Source organism: Xiphophorus couchianus, chromosome 4, assembly GCF_001444195.1.
Source record: "Xiphophorus couchianus chromosome 4, X_couchianus-1.0, whole genome shotgun sequence".
Lineage (NCBI taxonomy): Eukaryota > Metazoa > Chordata > Actinopteri > Cyprinodontiformes > Poeciliidae > Xiphophorus > Xiphophorus couchianus.
In genome coordinates this window covers 33,845,593-33,865,122 of record NC_040231.1, presented here as the reverse complement: position 1 = coordinate 33,865,122, position 19,530 = coordinate 33,845,593, and the positions used below count along the sequence as shown (strand labels likewise).

General features: G+C 40.2%; 1 protein-coding gene across 2 annotated transcripts; it reads left to right on the top strand.

Moving 5' to 3' along the window:
- The first annotated feature begins 269 nt into the window (after nt 1-269).
- Nucleotides 270-19,311, top strand: txlng (taxilin gamma). Of its 2 annotated transcripts, none has more exons than XM_028014883.1 (11): nt 270-372; nt 1,719-1,827; nt 2,977-3,124; nt 4,290-4,381; nt 10,072-10,242; nt 10,737-10,931; nt 12,955-13,074; nt 14,428-14,502; nt 14,652-14,744; nt 16,734-16,829; nt 17,163-19,311. In XM_028014883.1, exons 2-11 carry the CDS (start codon nt 1,735-1,737, stop codon nt 17,481-17,483), a joined length of 1,404 nt encoding a protein of 467 aa, XP_027870684.1. In that variant the 5' UTR covers nt 270-372; nt 1,719-1,734; the 3' UTR covers nt 17,484-19,311. The 2 variants fall into 2 exon arrangements, with proteins under 2 accessions (XP_027870684.1, XP_027870683.1); XM_028014882.1 differs by lacking the exon at nt 270-372 and adding an exon at nt 383-509.
- Nucleotides 19,312-19,530: the final 219 nt, after the last annotated feature.

The window sequence follows — 19,530 nt, the reverse complement described above, 5'->3', positions numbered from 1 at the left end:
TTTTTATTTCTAAAAAAGATACAAGTCCTGTTTGGAGGGCACAGGTAAATGGTCGTTTTTGCCCTTGAAGAAGCTTACGATGCTGACGGATATGAAGAGTTTCACCTTCAAGTTAAAATATTACAATTTGAATTCAGATTGCTCTACTCTTTAATTTAACTATAGAGATGGATCGGCTAATATTTAAAAAAACACATACTAAGCTAAACAAGATTAAGATTAGAACAATAAACTACAAAGAAGATGTTTCGGTTTTTTGGAAACCCATCAGTGGTTATAGTTTGAGAGGTGATACCCGGATGTTGTATGCGTTAACTTCACACTAACTAGCTTCTGACGTCCTCCTTCGAGCAGTACAGTGAAAATATTCAGGTGAGTGCTTTTAGAACTGTTTATTGGAGTGTTTGGTATTGTGGCATGCAGACTTTACGCTACCCGAACGCACTAAACAAAGTTCTGCAAAGAGGTTTACAGCGCAGTGATTGTTTTCACTTGTTCAACATTTTGAAGTAAGTTCGCCAACAAGGCTAGCGTCAGTTAGCTTTAAGCTAACTATTAGCCCGCTAGCAGTAGCTACGTAACACCGTGTAACGTAAATGTTTTTAAGGTTTGGGGGTTTGATCTCGACAGCTGTACTCTTTGCTATTCTGAATAATATTTGAGAAGTTTCTGGGAAAGAGACACTTTGTGTTTCAGCGGGACTCCGTTCACACGGAGCAGAATGAAGCCATGTTGCTAAAACGAACCGGAACAGAGTGGGAACACATGCGTTCCGCTCAAGTCTGCCCTCAGAGGGTTCCAGAAACTTGTTTATCTGGAAAATCACATTTGTCACTCAATCTGGGGTTTCTCGTCACCGTGTCATACGTGAAACGAAACGATGTGCCGTTTCAAATTTAGCTTAGGCTTAACTATTTTTATATAGTAATTACCAGCATTTTTCCAACTTTTTAAAGTTGTTAGAATATGTATTTGTTTTATTGTATATTTAAAAAATTATTTTCCGGTCTTTTTGGTTTCGTTTTCACACTAAAGGATCCAGTGAGGCTGGTGGTGATGTTAGGGTCAAGCTAAACACCTGCTAATTCTAACAACTCTGAATGAACGCAGCCAGCGACAACGAGTTGCTAGAGACTTCCTCTGGCGTCCAACTAGCTACAGCTGAATAAAAGAGTTTCTTGCAACCAGAATTCTGACCCTTCCAGTTTTGTACTGTTTTTCTGTTCCCAAAGATGCATCCAGGACCATTTATAGAATAGTGAACTTACCCACAATGTATTCTTTTTTTATTCAACAGATGTTACCGTTGTCTTTTTACACATTTCTAGTTTTTATTTTGTTGAGACTTGATCATTCGGTCTGAAGCTGTGTTGCTGCAGACACACTTAGACATTGGATCATCTTCTAAGTGTTAATTTATCATAGTCGATCAACCATTTAAGATCTTTGACTGGAAGAAGTTTTTATTTGAATTTTATATGGGCATGTTTTGATCCAAGACTCAAGAATGGTCCCTGCCATGAAGATCCAGCTTGGCCCAGTATCTGGCAGCTAGTTGCCTTCCCACACAGTCATGGCAAATTCACGCTTCTTTAATTTTCTAAATTCACCTGGAGGACACAAATGGGGTTTAAGGTCACACAGTGTGGCAAAATGTTTACTATACAGTTCACTATAGTGAGTCTAAATTCTAACCATTCTTTTGTATATATTTCTAGGGTTGGATCAAAACCGATGGAGACGCCAGGAGTTTGTGAGATTGAGCTGCCCAACAGAAGAATAGTGAGCGGCAGTGAATCCCCAACTGATCTGGATAGTCCATGTCAGGTACATGACAATGTGACCATTCTTATGTGCTGGCTATGCTCAGGTTTAATTTCCTAGATTATTTTGCACCTTTTAAATTAATATTTACAAACGGTTTTCGAAGATCACTGACTTCATTTTCTATAGATATATTTATCACAAAAATGGAAAAATGCTCAGAGTTTTAGGTAAAAATGTAATTTGTGATAGTAGGATCTGTCAGAAAGTAAATTTTATAAGTGATCAAGATTTTCAGTTTCCAGTTAGGATGTTTTCAGCATGTCCTGTTGTTATGGGCTACTCATACTACAAGATCAGCATTGTTTTAGGAAGAGGCTTAGTTGCTGGTTAGAGAGTAGACAGGAGAGCTACTTGCATCAAGTTATGGTTAGGACAGTGGCTTCCAAAATGTTTTCTGCTGGGTTCCTCTTTGGTTAATAAGAACATTTCTGTGACAGCTGAGTAACATGTAGCATCAGATACCGATATGTTGCAGGTTGCACTGGAGCAGGTGTGCCCAACCAGTCGATCTGGTCTGTAGGGTCCAGGAGACAAACTGAACGCCACCAGCTGAGACAAGCTTGTTTCTCTGGTTTTGACATATCAAAAATATACACTAAGCTCCAAAAAGTTTAAACCTTTATTAAAGACAAAAACCCCCTCAACAAACATGTTCAAATTGTTGAATCAATAAAATAATAATAATCACAGTAATTATTACTTTATTATGGTGCTGTTTGGTTAACAAAAATCAAAGGCGACCCACAGATGAACACACTGACAGATCACTATTAGTGTTGAAGTTAGCTAATCAACCACTGCTGCGTTCAAGTGACAACTTATTAATAACAAAAATAACATCAAGCCTGAAAACATAATATCTTAGGGGACTGATTATTCTGTTAGCATCTGTCAGTTGTCCTATGTAGACCGGGTCCTTTGAAGGATGCAGACCCTGGATTCAGACACGGCTACTGTGTCCCTCACTTTGGGAATCACTGTGCTGAGGCAACAAAGTTAAAGTTTACTCCTGCAGCATAACTTTTGAAATACAACTGAAGATTTAAGCCCTGACCTTTTCTGGAGTTTTTAATGAAATCTCCAGCTCACAGTGCTGTTTAATGAGAGATTAGAGCTGATGTGTTGTCATAATCTTGTGTGTGTTTATAGGAGGAGGTTCCAGGGTTTCATTTAGGTCTGTGTGGGCCTGAGGAAGAGAGAGGGGAAACCCCGGGCAGAGAGGACAGTCCCAGTGACCTGGGGGAGGCGGAGCTTGATCCTGGAGGAGACTCCAAGGCTGGAGACGACAAGGCTTTTGGTAGGAAAGCTTGCTCATCTCCATTTCCTTTATCAGTTTCCTCTCAACAATTCTGAGTTTTCATAATGTTATGGCGTTTTTTTTAAAAGTTAAAATATGGTTTGGTTATTTTGATGGAACAAAATGTGAGCAAAGGTTAAATGTTTGATCACACTCAGGACACTTGGCCTGCTTTGTTTATGTGATATGTAGGTGGAGTCATAATATATTTTGATGGTGGGGGTCAAAGATCAATTCAGTCCACATTAGTCTTAGTAGAACAGCAACCCCCCCCTCAATTCTGCTTTATGTTCTTGGTGCAATTCCTGTCAGCCTGAACAGTCTGATAGCCCTTGATGGAGACATTGGCATTAGGAATGTCCAAGTTCAGCCATGTCTCCGTAAAACACAATAAACTACATTCCTGGTACTCCCTCTGGCTCCTGCTGTTAATTCATCAATTCTTGTTAGCCATCGATCTCATGTTGCCCATGGTAACGGAGGGAAAACAGGTTGTTGCTCCTCTTCTCCATAAGCCTCTGTTGTTTCTTGCTTGGTGCTCTCCTCAGCTGTTTGTTTCCTTCTTTGCAACCCCGATGTGTCCTTCTCCAGATCTGAACACCATGCTGGCTTCAGCACAATCAGCTGGTCCCTGGTGTAAACAATGTGGCCAAGTTGTTGTACTTGGCAGAGTAAAAAAATTTGTCTCTGCAGCAAAGAAAAAAGATTTAGACTCTCTTAGTCAACATTGTTAAAGATAAGCTTCTAGTAAAGTGCAAAAAGCAATTCATGTTGTAAATAAATAAATAGAAAACATGAAAAGGAGAGAGGAGTAACTGCAACAGCCTGCATACTAGTAATGGTTTGGTAAGCTACATTTAGGTCTGCTGATGTTTGAAGCAGCTGTTTTATATAAAATTGACTAAAAATTATTTCTGTTTGATCTTTGGCTTCAAAACAGTTTAAATATATCATTAATCACAGTTTTGTTCTTTTTTACTAGTTTCCTTCTAATATCCATTCTCTAATTTTTGCAAAATTCTCTCTGTATGATAAATAATTTGCCAAGATGGCCTAAATCTAAAAGTAATGTGTTGAGTTCTTGTACTGGAGCTTTTAGTGTTATGATCTTTTTATAAACTATTTTTAATGTGTTTCTTTGGCTGTCTTGTCATTTTCCCTGCAGGAAAGGAGGTTGTACTGCTGATGCAGGCGCTGAATTCTCTTGCCACGCCTGAAGAGAAACTGGCAGCACTGTGCAAAAAATATGCAGATCTGGTAGGAATGTTGGAATGTTGAATGTCTTTTTATGTAGGGTTACATACGACAGTAGACCACTAGACCGCCTCTAACCGGTAGAGTTTTTTCTTATTTTTTAAACTGGCTATTTGTTTACAACTTTTTTGACAGTATTACATAAATCCAAACAATTGCAAATTCAAAAAAATTAAATGCCAGAATGTAATTGTATGTATATGTATCGCAAAATAATTGGCTGATTTGAGTCTTTATCTTTGTTTATAAGGAAGAGTATGGAAGAGGCTAAGGGCCACTGGAAAAAAAAACAACAGTTCTGACATTAATCTCAGAATTCTGAGAAAAAACTCAATTCTGAGATTAAAATCAGAATTCAGTTTTGTTTTTGTATGTGGGTATTCTCTCAACAGTTAGTGCTTATTTTCTCTACACCTGTGAGAACTGTGAATAGTATTGTTTTTTATATTGAGTAACTGATTTGTAACACAGGACCTAAAAGAATGCTTTGAAAGTTGGGTCATTTTAATCACCATGATCAAATTAACAATAAAATGTTTAATCTTTGCAAGTCTATAGCCTTATATCTTGCCTCCAATATGTATTTTGCTGTAAATTCAATATTTTCATGTGCCTTGTTTTGCAGTGATTAAATAAGACTGATCTGCTAATTTAATTGAGAAAAATATTTCATTTTACAGGATAATATTTAACCACAAGGTAAAGTATTCAGAGATATGAAAATGATGGAAACAGAATTTTTGGCTGCTCAGTGGCGCAGTTGGTAGCACTGTTGCCTTGCAGCAAGAAGGTCCTGGGTTCGATTCCCGGCCCGGGGTCTTTCTGCATGGAGTTTGCATGTTCTCCCTGTGCATGCGTGGGTTCTCTCCGGGTACTCCGGCTTCCTCCCACAGTCCAAAAACATGACTGTCAGGTTAATTGGTCTATCTAAAATTCTCCCTAGGTATGAGTGTGAGTGTGCATGGTTGTTTGTCCTGTATGTCTTTGTGTTGCCCTGCGACAGACTGGCGACCTGTCCAGGGTGAACCCCGCCTCCCGCCCGGAACGTAGCTGGAGATAGGCACCAGCAACCCTCCCGACCCCATTAGGGACAAGGGTGAACAGAAAATGGATGGATGGATGGATGGAAACAGAATTCAAGGAACTGCCACAAATGAACTCAGTCACATGACACAAAGCTATTTATTTGTCTTTTCAAACATTAATTAAAAATAGTTAAAGCAAAAGTTAATTCTGACTTTAATCTCAGAATTTTGACATTTTTCTAAGAATTCTGAGATTAAAGTCAAAACTGTTTTATTTTTTTTCCAGTGGCCCTAATCCTCTTCCATATTGGTTAGGCCAGAAATTAATTTTTAATAATTTATTTGAGTCCATCAGTACCACGTTCTGCCCACAATAGTGAGGAACAGAGGGTATAATTGAAAATCTCACTACCTGGTGTAAAACCAAACTGCATATTTACTGGTGGAAAAGCACCTTTAAGGTTGCAGAACATGTCTAGAAGGATCAGCCCGACATGTTGAGCCATGATCAGGGTTGCCCCCAGAAAATTTGCTAAGCCTGTTGGTCGGGGCGCCAAGGTGATCCACCGGCGGTCCACCGTGTTTTTGTATTAAAGATGTTAAGTTTATACAGGTAAGCAGATAGACGGAAGACGGTGGGTGGCTGAGTAATTGATGCTTGTAATTAGGTCTGTCGCGATAAACGATAAATCGATTAATCGCACGATAAATTAAAACTATCAACGTCATTTCAGTTATCGGCATTATCGTCTCTTCCGGCCCTTTTCTCTTTCTGTTGATGACACCGAATGAAAAAAGGCTCAACTCCGGTGCTCTCCACTGACAACCCCCCCCCCTTCCTCATTTCCTTAGTGTAAAGCCCAGCGCACACGACACGATCTTAGAGCTGTCAGCCGATTGTCGGCCCATTTTTAAAACCTGACAGATCACACGTTAGCCGACAGAAATCCTAGGTATAACGGTTCGATCGGGTTTGTTCCTGCCGTGTGGTGTCCAACAATGGGCACAAAATAATGGCTACAAGTCCAGTGAACTAATTTTAAAACCAGGCATTAATCAATGCTTTACTACAATCTACCTGCAATGCATGTGGCTAGTGTCAGCGTAAAGTCCTGACTGAATGAAAATCATTATAACCTATTTACGTCATGTTAACGAAGAACAGCTGAAAAGTTACCGGGTTTATCAACTGCGGTAGCAATTTCACTCCAACTCCTCCTCTTGTCATTTCTATATTCTTTGCATGTTGAATAAACATTAATGTTGTTTCCACGTAGGCTGGACTTCGGGTTGCGCCGTGTCAGCTGTTTGGGATTCCCCGACGTAATTTCCCCTCAGAAAACACGGAGGAGAATCCGCGCTTTCTGATTGGCTGCCTGTCACATTCAGCAGGCTACCTTAAGATCCCACTCGGGAAAAAAACCCTGATTTAGATCGGAGATGCAACAACGATCTACCGTAACACACCACAATCTTAGGAGGACCAAAGGTCTAAGATAGTTGTATGGGGAAAAATAGGAGCAAAAAATCATGTAGTGTGAACTATTGCATCAGGAAGTCGATGTGCCCATCTTCTCTATTTAAATCTAATTATTACTGAAGGGCAACATAGTATACAGACTTCATAATCTGCAGTCTTTTGGTTGAATGCAGTATTTATTTCCACTTTGGGTTTATGTTGTTTAGTTTTTATCAAGTAAATTTTTTGTTAATGGAGACTGAGAATCCATTTTGTTTTTGGTTGTTTTGTTTATTTAGTTTATCAGCTCCAGTGTTAAATATTCTTTTGAAAATAAAATGTATCTATCTTTGGCAGGAAATCGCATGCATTATTACGTCAGTTCCATTAAATCAGTGTAAAAAGGTCTTCAGACAATATTATCGTTTATCGCAATAATTCTTTGAGACAATTAATCGCTCAGCAAAATTTGCTATCGTGACAGGCCTACTTGTAATGTAAGTGTAGCTTTACGGACAAACCGCACAATAAATGTCATATTATCCCGGTTTCAACAAATGGGTGACAGAGCGCATCGTGGCGGTAGATAGCTGGTAAATGTGTTTCTGTGTGTGACAAAAAAAGGTGTCAAATCCCGTCGCTAACATACAGTAAACACAAAAGCTATAAATGGGCAACGAGAGAGTTAATCTATTAAATTGACTGAAGATGAATACATAAACTAAAAGCTGGAGCACAGACATTTTTATAAGCGTATTTGTGAGCCTGCCTCTTTATTATTAACTTGAATATAATTTCAGATTATTTTACACCTTCAGGTTAACCTAAAAAGTGAGCTACTATTGTTACAGGTTAATTTTCTAAACTATGGAGAAGTAACTGTTAGAAGTTAATTTAACATTTGAAATGTTAAATTAGACTGATGTTGATATCCAATAGTAACATTGGTGTTATGCTAGATTTACCAATATTTTATTTTATTAATTTTTTCATCCAATTACTCGTAAAAAATAATTGATAGATTACTCGATTACTAAAATATTCGTTTACAATAGCCCTATGTTAAGTAGACATTAAATGTAAAAATATTACTGGGTAATTGTATGCTATGGGAATAGGTCACCAATGAAACACTATTTAAATCCACAACTAGTCTTAAAAACATCAAATCAAAAAATACAATTAAAATTAATGTCAATTATTTGCACTTCTGTTTAATCCAAATTAAGTCAGTGGCTCCGTAACGCCCCCAGGGATTCAGGGGCCCCATAAATGTTTATATTTTAACACAGACCAGAGATAAATAAAATTTAAATTGTTAAACATTTAAATGTAAGATTTTTAAGGAGCTGGCAAGTTTACTTTGTAAAAGTTCAAAGAACAACATTCATAGTTACATTGTTTTGTTGCCATAACTACAATCTGATGCTAAGAGTTTAATCTTTGAGTTTAAGCTATGTTTGTTCACAAATACAAATTGGTAAACTGTAATTATAACTCATTGTGTTTAGGTTGGCTAATTAAACTACTCCCCCTCCCAGATTTCACTAAATCTAACAAAGAAGCTGTTAAAGGTGCTGATGTTTTTAGCAGCAAGTGGGGCCTATAAGTCAAATTCTGCTCAAGTCCTCATACAGCCTTGGACCGGTAATGCATGATGAGTTAAATCCACTGCACTGCGTTCAGAAATGCACAACAAAGCAGCAGATTTAATTTAATGCTGCTAATGTGGCTTTGGTAGCTCTTCCATTTCGTGTCTGATGAAGTTTTAATAATCGCCACAGAGACTGTTTTGATTGCTCGCGTTTATGAGACGAGTTTTACAGATCTTTGTGCGGCCGCACGCATTAACTCTGCCTGACTAAGTGGACAAAGCATTTGCATTGATATGGTTTGACGCATCTTGTAACTGGAAAAATAATACTAAAGATAATAATATACTATAAAACCAGCATGATGGGTGACTACAAGGCGAGTGTGAAAGCGTGTTGAGATGTAAATGCCGCACATAAGTCTGTTATGTGCAGCTCTGGTGAGAATGGTGAGATAAATCATTTTCACCACTCCCTCAATCCGCACCCTTGAAAGTGCGACTACAAGTTATTCCTGCGGTTCACGTAGACCTGCCCAACCAGCACTAACGCGGTGGGGTTTAAACCCTTACCATGATATAAAGTTCTCCAAAGAAACATAATTCCTCACAGGGGGTCGATGTAAATATCCAGCCTGTCCAGTTTGAGTGAAAGGAGGCTTGCGCGATCCGTTCTGAGGTAAACTTCAGTGATCGAGCAGCGTCAACGCACAGAGGCGCCAGCAGTGTGATTGCTTTGTTACCATTTAAATTAATCGACTATAAACTTATCTTTAAGGAATAAATCTGATCTGCCAGTGAAACGCTCAGAGTAACTAAAAAAAAAAATCCTAAAAGCAAAAACCATCAACGCATAACCTGATGGGGATGGGGGGCTTGTAAAGCATGGCGGGCCGCCAGGCTTGTGATACACTGCTGGAAACCCTGCATGATATGTTTGTGGGGCCAGCCAGCTGCAGGATTAAGGTGGAAGTAGTTTGATCTGCTTTAATATTTGTCATTAAATTACATTAAGTGCAGAGAATGAACACATCCTTGAGCTTAAGGTCTCAGGAATGCTGTTGATGTGTTCTTTCCTTTAGAACAGGGAACCTTCTGAGCCACATGTTCTGTGTTGTGATGCCAACTTTATTTTTGAAAGCACAAAATCATTGAATGACTATGTGAGAGAGACTGACATTAGTTTTCTAAAGCTTGATTTGGGACCATGTTCACACACAGACCAGCACTGTGACTGAACACTCGATGCAGTTTTCTGACCAATTAACAATCTTGAAGAACCCTCCTGACCTGCCAATACTTTTTTTTTTTGTCTGCCTGAAGGAAAACAAACAAAATGTGTAGACATTATATGCATATTTGCAGTTCATGCTGGGTGTATTAGTCAAACCTCTCATGGCAGAGTAAAAGAGGACAGGTTGATTTTTTTTTTTTTTAAACCTTTTCTGAGGTAGATAAGATCGGTGGATAAGATCAACCTCACATTTAGGTATAGACAAATCACTGATCTCCTAAAATTAAGGAAATCAGGGCTGATTTATTGGTGCATCCCTACAAGATTATGTAGCTTTTATTTACCTTTTATTTTCATGTGTTTGTGGCTTTGTGGTTGGTTCAGCTGGAGGAGAGCCGCTGCATGCAGAAACAGCTGAAAGCCCTGCAGAAGAAGCAGTCTCAGATTGTCAAGGAGAAGATCCACCTGCAGGGAGAACACAGCAAAGCCATCCTGGCCCGCAGCAAGCTGGAGAGTCTCTGCAGAGAACTCCAGAGACACAACAAGACACTGAAGGTAATGGCTCTGTTCACAAGCATTAAGCTCCTTAAAGTCCGCAAAACTTTGCATATATTCCATTTCATTGTGCATGTTTTAATTTACAAAGCCCTTTATATAGCTAAGATGTTTTCTATTTTAAATTTATTTCTAACAGATTTGACCGTTGATCTTCAGTGATGCTAAGCAACACAATGCCCCCAGGTAGTGGAGAGGCAGTTCATAGGTTGGTCAGAGAGAATTTTTCTAGCATGCTCTGAAGCAGACCAGGACTCCCCATCAGAAACTGGGCCACAAACGTGTCTCTAAGACAACCACTGCCTTGCTGAAGCAACTCTACTCTGATACAATGTCAAGTAGTCAGTTTACAGTTTGTATAACAAAGTGTTATATCTTCAGGTTAGGCCCATGAGAAGATGAAACTAAACATTTACATAACTGTGAGGGGTGCACTTACTTTTGTGAGCTACTGTAATAATGTTGAAGCAGATTGGCTCTGTGTTCACTGCCAGGAGGAGAACGGCCAGCGGTCCAGAGAGTATGAGGAGCAGCGGAAGGAGGCCATGCTGCACTTCCAGATGACTCTGGGTGACATTGAGGTGCAGATGGAGCAGCACAGCTCCCACAACGCCAAGCTGAGGCAGGAGAACATGGAGCTGGCCGACAAGCTCAAGAAGCTCATTGAGCAGTACGAGCTCAGAGAGGAGGTCAGAACCAAATGTAGCAGTCATGTTGCAGTTTCACTCAGCACCATGGGCAACTTCGGGTTGCTGTGAGTCAGGTTCTAAAAGTGGTTTCTACTGTAACAGCTTCCCATCTTCTGGTTTATGCGTCCAGTCTGCTTCACACGAACATTTAATCTGCCAAGTCACACTTAACCTTCCTCCTGCCACCAGGTCAGTTCAAACTAGAAATTGACCGGCAGAAATTATTTTGACATCAGACTAACAGATCTCAGATACGTGCTGACTAATGTCAGTCTCTTTTTGTTCGTTTAGTTTTTTGGGGGTGTGAGGAGGGGTGATTCTTGAAGCCAGTATTGCTTTTTCTACCTCTGTTTACATGATAAAAACACAATGTAACAAATGTTATTGACAAATGTCAATTTAAAACTGCGGAAGGGTTTTAAGTTCTCCAGAGCATTGCATTGTAACAAGAAATTGTAAAAGAGAAAATAAATTAATGCATGGTTCACAAAGGTGACAGTACATAAAAAAACTACACACAAATTCTTCAAAGAATTGTCGCAGTAAATAAAAATATTGCATTAAATACTGAATATGAACAGAGAAAAAAATATTGAAAAGAAAACTTAAGATTGAGGAAAATGAAAATTAAAGAATAGTTATGATGTTACAAATTAATTAATAGTTATGATATTTGCATTAATTCTGTTAAAAATTCTAAACAAATATTACTTTGTCACATTGTGTAATCAAAGAAGTTTGGAAAGTTCTTTTTTTTGGTTGCAATATTTGCCACATTAATTGCGTTATCAAGTCACTTGTTTATTTTTATAGTTATTGTAAATTTCGGTAGGATCAGCCCTCCATACAGCTAGGCTTCGCATCACACTTCATCTGTATATCTTCAGTTTAACTTTCACATCTCTGTGATTCTGTGCATGAATGGGTGAATGACTGAATGTAGCTCAAGAGTCCCCAGACAACTCCAACACTGTACAAAGCAGGTCATTTACCATTTTTTGGTGAATCTGCCACCCTTTTTCTGTTTTCCGCTGGTAAATGAGAAACATCTGCGCCACGGAGCGAAGTTGATATTAAGTACCATCAACTAGTTTTTCCCAAATGCATCTGCAGATTTGATCTCTGGTATGTAAACCATGGATATATTCTGAGCCAGTAAAGTTGTCACCAATGACACTATGGGGAAACAAAGATTTGGGTCGTTTCCGACATCACTGGCATCAGCTTTGCCAGCCGCGCTGTTTATCGTTTATCGAACTCGGAACATTTTAAGATTGTCATAAGGGAAAAATCAAGGGAAAAAATTTAAAATTGTGCCATGTGAACTAGGCTTTAGCGGACACACCAACATGCAGAAACCTCGTTGGACGGTTCACACACACACACACACACACACACCCCGGGCGGCAGTAAAATTGTCAAGTATTCACCGGTCCGCAGTAATAAAAAGATTGGGGACCACTGATCTATACCACGTGAATAGCTAACATCTTCCGTATTTCGACTTTTCAGGATTCAGCCAATCAGTGCCATGGAAAATGAATGGCCCTCTCGGATTAGCCAATGATACAATTTCATGTAGCATTGGTCCTTCGTGTTTCAGTTTATCAAGCTGCATTTTCTTTGGAATATTGTATATTGTATATACAATATATACAATATACAATATTGTATATACAATGTATATATAATGTAATTATAGTGTATAGAAGATGTTGAATAATAGTTCACATTTATCCAACATTGACTGCGACATCTTTCATATGTGATCAGAGAACCGTTGATGACTTTTTATAGGACAGATAATATAAAGTTATAAACTGTAGTGCGAAAATATCGTCAGCTACTCCGATTATGATCCTTCCATAAATGCTGTGATCTGCAGCCTGTTCCAGTACTTGCGACTGGAGTGGAACCTGTCATAGCTAGGAAGGTTTTCTAATTGTATGGATACAATTAATGAAAATGAAGACGTTTGTGTTCCTTTGTTCATCTTGCATTCTGACATAGTTTTCTTCTGCAGCACATAGACAAGGTGTTCAAACACAAGGAACTGCAGCAGCAGCTAATGGATGCCAAGCTGCAAAGAATCACTGAGATGATGAAAGAAGTGGAGGAGAAGCAGCAGCGGGAGAGAGAGTTTGTAAGATAATTTCTTCTTTTTAACTATCTGTCTGATATGTGTGTGGTCATTAGAACACCTTGGCAGATTATTCATCAGAATATTGTGGCCAAAATGCACCATATCTGTTTTTGCATCCGATCCAACTGAGAATTGGGTTGGAAGATGTAAGCAGTAAATAGAACACATTGTAGTCAACGGGGCCTAGCTGACAGCTAGTGATTCTTGTGACTCTGACCAAGTTGGACCTCCAGTCAATACGTGAACAACCTGGTGTCAGAGCTACACAACACATACAGTATAAGGTGTTTTTCCACTGACAAGTCGTGCTCTAATCGGTTAATGTGTGGCTCAGTTTTACCTCAGGTAGTGAGCTTTTCAACGGTCAACTGTCACTCAAATGGTTTTGGTGTCTCGATTGGTCCTGCTAGTTTTACCCCTGAGGTAGGTATGAAAATCTGGGAACAGCCAGGTAAAGCCGGGGCAGATCTGGAAAATGAATCTGGCCAAGGTGGTGCGGACTGTGCCTTTAAACTAGAATGTCAGTTAGATGCGTTGGCCTAGTATAGTACACCTGCTTTGGTAGAAAATATAAACTAGAATCTTCTACACACAAAAAGAGTAGCGTTCTTACTCTGTAGGACCCAAGAAGTACAGGAAGATGAAAGGAGATAGCAGCTCTGAGCTTCCGCCAGGACTTCTTGTACCAACTCTCATGAATCCCTCTTTGAATACTTGATCTCAGTCCGATGGTACTGACTCAAGTCGGAGCTGGCATGTCAAAAAAAAAAAAAAGGGATTAAAGCTTTAACAATCGGACGCGAGCGTTGTGCTTTGGCCTTTAGAATAATGGTTCTGATGTTTAATACTAATGAGTTTTACACAGTTTTCTTTTTTAAGTACACTCTAAAAAGCTGTGTGACACAAATGAGCTTCAGTTCTAGTCCCACTCAGGCTGCTATCTCACACTCAAACAGGCAGTATTATGTATTTTCTTTGCACATAGTGCCATTTTATATCACAATCAAGTAACTGTTTCCTTCAGTTGTTATAAATATGTTATATATATCAAATACAACAGTCAATAGTCCAATCCAAGCAGTTATGTGCTTGGATTGGACTATTGACCACTCTGGGTTAGTAATCACCCCTCTACACCAGGATGAGATGGCTCTCTGCTGCTACTTTCTTCCTTCTCCATGGTGGCTCTTCATTCTGAACACTGGGGAGGTTGAAGAACTCTGTGAACTTTGTAGTAACGTCAGCCGTGTAGAATGGAACATAAGCACTTAAACTTTTAGCAAGACTACAGAGGGAAAATTAAGTGTTGAAGCTTAGTTCAGGGTTAAACACCTGTCTGTGTTGGTGTTTCAGCTGCTGAAGGACGCCACAGAGTCCAGGCGCAAATGTGAGCTGATGAAAGAGCAAGAATCTCAGTTGAAACAACAGGTGAGCTGGTCCAATCAGGATGGATGCTTCTGCATGGTTTTTTATCTCATCTGCCTTTGACTGTATAGCACAATGCAACACAATGTGCTGTAATAAAGTAAACATAGTGTTGTACACATGAGCTCTGGTATAATGTTCTCTCCTCTCAGCTCTCCCTGTACATGGACAAGTTTGAAGAGTTTCAAAGCACTTTGGCGAAAAGTAATGAAGTCTTCACCACCTTCAGACAAGAAATGGAGAAGGTGAGCTAAGGATCTTCACCTCTTTGTGTCTTAAATGTTAGACAGCAGCCTCAGGTCTACGACTTTGACATCATTTAACCAGAGAAGAACATTCTGTCTCACAGCTGTGACCTGTCTAAAAGGTTCACAGCAAAATTGAAACCCATTCAGAGAAGTTCCATCAAATCTCAGATGGAACCAGAAACTCGAGTTCAAAAAGTAAATCAGACTCAAATTAGACTTGTGTCCTGAAGACTTGATGCTTGTCTTGGAAAGATCATGACGTCCTCCCTGAGAGCTCCCATCTCTGCCTGGAGATTCCTGCTAGGAGTTGCAGCTTCAGAATGATTCATACACTGCTTAGAGCCACTCCGAGCACCAACACAACATAAATTTTGATCTTATTGAGGATGTGTGGAGGAGAAGGAGTTGCGTGCACGGAGATCAGAAAAACTCATTCCATAAAACTCGGGCAACCAAAACAGTTTCTGTGGCTCTCATTAAACACTCAATAGAAACGAAATGGAAGAGCTACTAAAGCCACATAAATTAAATCTCCTCGTTTGTCCCTTTGTAAGCAACTCAAGTCTATTTTTCTTTAATTGTGCTTCCAAATCACAAATGGCCCTAAATGTTATTAATGTACATAGCACTTGGTAGTAAAGAACAACTTTTTTATTATTATTATTTCCATGTGTTTGACATCATTAGACTCCATACTTTCAAAATCTGTAAATAAATCAAAATACCCAAGAAGACCTGTTCATGGCTTAGTTGTGGCCTGTCACATTTACCAAACAGCACCACTCTTCTCATTATGATGAACAAAGAAAATGTTGGTTATGTATTGTAACCTCAGATTCTATGAGTATAGGCGCAGCCCTTTAAGGCTATCGCTAGTGGAGTTATCCCTCGCGCTCAGCGCAGCACTGAAAAAAGCTTAGTCCACGCCCACCTACTGGGTGGGCCCCTCCCTGGTCTCTATAAATAACAGTCAGACCGGACAAACGACTCCCTAACAGCGTTTTTCTTCAGCTATTCAGGAACCATTGAGGCCCACAGCTTAAAGGGCTGCTTCTATACTCATAGAATCTGGGGTTACAATTCGTAACCAACGTTCTATTTTGTATAGGCTTCGCCCTTTAAGGCTATCGCTAGTGGGTTCTGCTCCGGAGATGGTAGAAGCGTCTCCACGATCCCCTTGAAAGGGGGAGGCCTGCCTCCAAACTGCAGCGTGTAACCCCTGCTGATTAGCCGATTCATCCACCTGTCCAGGGAACATGCACGCCGCCACTCTGAATAATGTTCTGAAAGCGGGCGTGCATTCATGTGAGGTGCTTGTGGTTCGCATGAACTCCAGCCAAGCCTTAAAGGGTGAAGCCTATACGAAATAGAACATCAATACGTAAGTTAAGAGACTAATATTAGCATTTCAGGTTTCCTCATATGTTCAGATGTGTTATCGTGATTTCAGGTTAGGTGGTCCCTAACTGTTAAAAGAGTTAAGTGGTCCTCACCCTGAAAAAGTTTGAGAAACACTGGGCTAAAGTGTTTGTGAATAACTTTTATCTTGCTGAGGGAAAATTCGGAGAATAATCTTGTCAGAATTTGAGAAATTTTAACAATTTTCCTATATTAGGAGTTACTTTTAGTCTGAGGAAGCTTCGAGACTGAGAGTTAGAGGAAGCTGCCAAGTTTTATTTTGGAAGAGGAGCTTGGTTATCAGCCTGTAGCTTTGGTAAGATTATTATTTGATGTTGGTGTCTCACAACAGTCTAGTCATTGAAGGAGTTTGAATCCCTTCAGAGCAATATAAATCTACCAACATTTTATCTAAGCTAGAAGCAACATTTCAAGGAAACTTCTAGCCAAAATTATCAAAATGTTCCATTTATAGCAGTTTCACACTAATTTCAATCTGAATAAATATTTATAGTACCGTGAGACATAAGTTCTAAGTAGATCGGTAAGATACCACCAGCCCCATGATTGGTGTGGATTTACTTCCAGATGACAAAGAAGATCAAGAAGCTGGAAAAGGAGACAACGCAGTGGAGGACCAAGTGGGAGAGTAACAACCAGGCGCTGCTGCAGATGGCCGAGGAGGTGAGCCCCTTACCCACAAACTCTTTAAACTAGGGCTGACAACGTTAACTCATGACATTAATTTGAACATTTTAGCACACTAATATTACATGATACAGACTACTGATACTATCTATTTCAGTAATCTGTATCATGATTACTGAAATAATCTCTTGTGGAGGGCCAATTATAGCTTTCTTGCATCGCTAGGCTGCAAGAAAGCTGCACAGTTTTTCTGTGAGAAAAACTGTGCATATTTATAGTTGGATAGGTTATGGGAATTTTTTAATTTTTTTTAATCAACTGATAGTACTGCTCTACAGTCGCTGTGTCTGGAACACTCCTCTGTTGCAGAAAACGCTGCGTGATGGGCACTTCAAGGCTCTGCAGGGGAAGCTGGAGCTGCTGGAGCGCCTGTGCAGAGCTCTGCAGAAGGAGAGGAACGACCTGAGCAACCAGCTGAGCCTCCTTCAGGAGCAGAGGGACAAGGGGCCGGTGCCACCTGGCTCCGATCAGCACGAGGCCTTAGCCATGGAGGACAAGGAAGACAAAGAGGAAGATTCTGAAGATTTGGTGCACGATGGAGAACTGGAGGCGGGCGAGGAGCCCCCGCAGCATGCTGCTGATAAAACCACTACTACTGCAGCAACAACACCGACCAGGCTGCTGGACTGAAGCTGCTATGGGGCAGTCTGAAACATTACCATTACTAAAGATTTACCCTTTCACAATTGTAAACTATATCTTTTTGATCTTTCTGTGTTTTTACACTTTGCTCAATAAAATTATTGTATGAAGAATTGCCACATTTCTAAGGCGCTGTGCAGTGAGCTGTGAGCAAAGCCCTTTCCTCCACCAGTCAGGCTGAGTTGGGCCTGGAGCATATCATTCCAGCAGACTGCAGTACGGGGTGGGGGTTGACTGCCTTTCTGTTTAATCACAACATATTTTCCTCAAAGCTTCTGCTCCCTGAAAATATGACTTGCAGATAAGGGCCACTAGATGTTTGAAGAGCATCAAATAGTTGAGCTATTTTTCTAAGTCACATTCTCATTTGTATTTTTCAAGGAAAGTTCCTTTAAAATCCATCATATGGAGTTCTAACAGGTGTTTAGGGTTTCTTTTGGTGCCAACCAGTCAGTTGTAGTTGGTGTGAATGTATCATGATGTGGTCTGTCTGCTTTAGTCTTCCTGGCTTTAACCTGGCCATCTGCTGTCTGCTGCCCCCAGTGGATCATTTAGGAACCATCCATCCATCCATCCATCCATTTTCTGTTCACCCTTGTCCCTAATGGGGTCAGGAGGGTTGCCGGTGCCTATCTCCAGCTACGTTCCGGGCGAGAGGCGGGGTACACCCTGGACAGGTCGCCAGTCTATCGCAGCATTTAGGAACCATCTCCAGTGAAACTCAGGGTCATCCTATCCTAAGTTTTTCTACCGGCTAGATAACCAGTATTATTCATTGTGACCATCTCTGTCTGTCTGTCTTCATCAAGCTTGGCCTTTAAAGCACTCCCAGGAAGCCTGAATAAACAGCACTGCTGTCACTCAGGCAGATATTTCCACATTTTACAAGATAAATTTTGAAATATCTGAGACCAAAATGAGATGTGAAGGGTTCCTCTCCCACCCGATCCTGCAGATTCTTTAGAGTGCATAGAGGCCAGTTTTAACAGGTCATTGGTGTGAATTATGTTTGAAACGTTGACATCCAACCATGTCAGATTTGATCTTGGAAGAGAAGATGGGATTTGCTTTTTTGGAGAGTTTGAATACAGCTGCACTGTTGGGAACAATTAAGGGCTCTGATGCGGGTCTGGCCTCTTCAGTGAGTCTACACCTTAAGTGAATGTAGGAAGTAGCAGCAGGTGCCAGCTTGACTGCAGTCATTGGGGAGGATTGTACTACTGACCCTTCTGGGTTTTCTTCACTTGAAAATTAGATTTGTCACTTCATCTCATTATTTGCACATCTTATGGTAATCATTGTTCTTTTCCATAAGCTTCAGCAGCGAGAAAGCAGCTGTTACCATGCAATGTGCCCTGTCCTGTTTTACTGTAGCACTTACTTCACATGTTGTAGTCCTCTAGCTCCAGGCTGACCCCAGATCTGCCTGGCTTCTATTTTTGGCATAAAAAAGTAGCGGGACGGATATGGATGTAGTCCAGGCGACATAATTAAGATTGTAAGTGTTGCATAGCAGTGAATGTGTAAGATGGCAGTCTGTGCACTTTGACCTTTGCCCACCTTTCTAAGCCACTCTTCGTGCCGAGTTGAAATCAGAGAAAACTAAATGTTGACCAGCAGGCGGTGAGGGTTTCCACCCCTGGCTGAGCTGCAGACAACTTGACCTTAGCATTGCCCCAGAATGACTCGGGTCATATCAGAATCTACCTCTGTGGGCGGGGCCATGAGTCAGCAAACTGACTGCTTTTATTTTTACCACCTTGTAAATGTAAAATGTTCTAAGGCTGTCATGCTTTTCAATAAACATTTTGTAGGATTTCCAATGTCTGGATTAATTTTCCCTAGCCACTTCACACAAATCTCAAAACTTCTGCTTTTGAAAAGCAACATTTACAAAAAGCTTTATTGCAGTTTGGAGCCAGAAATATCACTGATAATGTAACACATTATGCAATGATGAGTAATCCCAAACTGCCAAGTGTTTTGTACCTTAGAAAGTAGCGAGCTCACAGTTGGGAATGTACATTTGCATAGT

Coding starts and splice junctions, on each gene's coding strand:
- txlng (XM_028014882.1), top strand. CDS start 418: ATGCAGACTTTACGCTACCCGAACGCACTAAACAAAGTTCTGCAAAGA. Junction 1,828..2,976: donor ATCTGGATAGTCCATGTCAG/GTACATGACAAT, acceptor GTGTGTTTATAG/GAGGAGGTTCCAGGGTTTCA. Junction 13,075..14,427: donor AGCAGCGGGAGAGAGAGTTT/GTAAGATAATTT, acceptor TTGGTGTTTCAG/CTGCTGAAGGACGCCACAGA.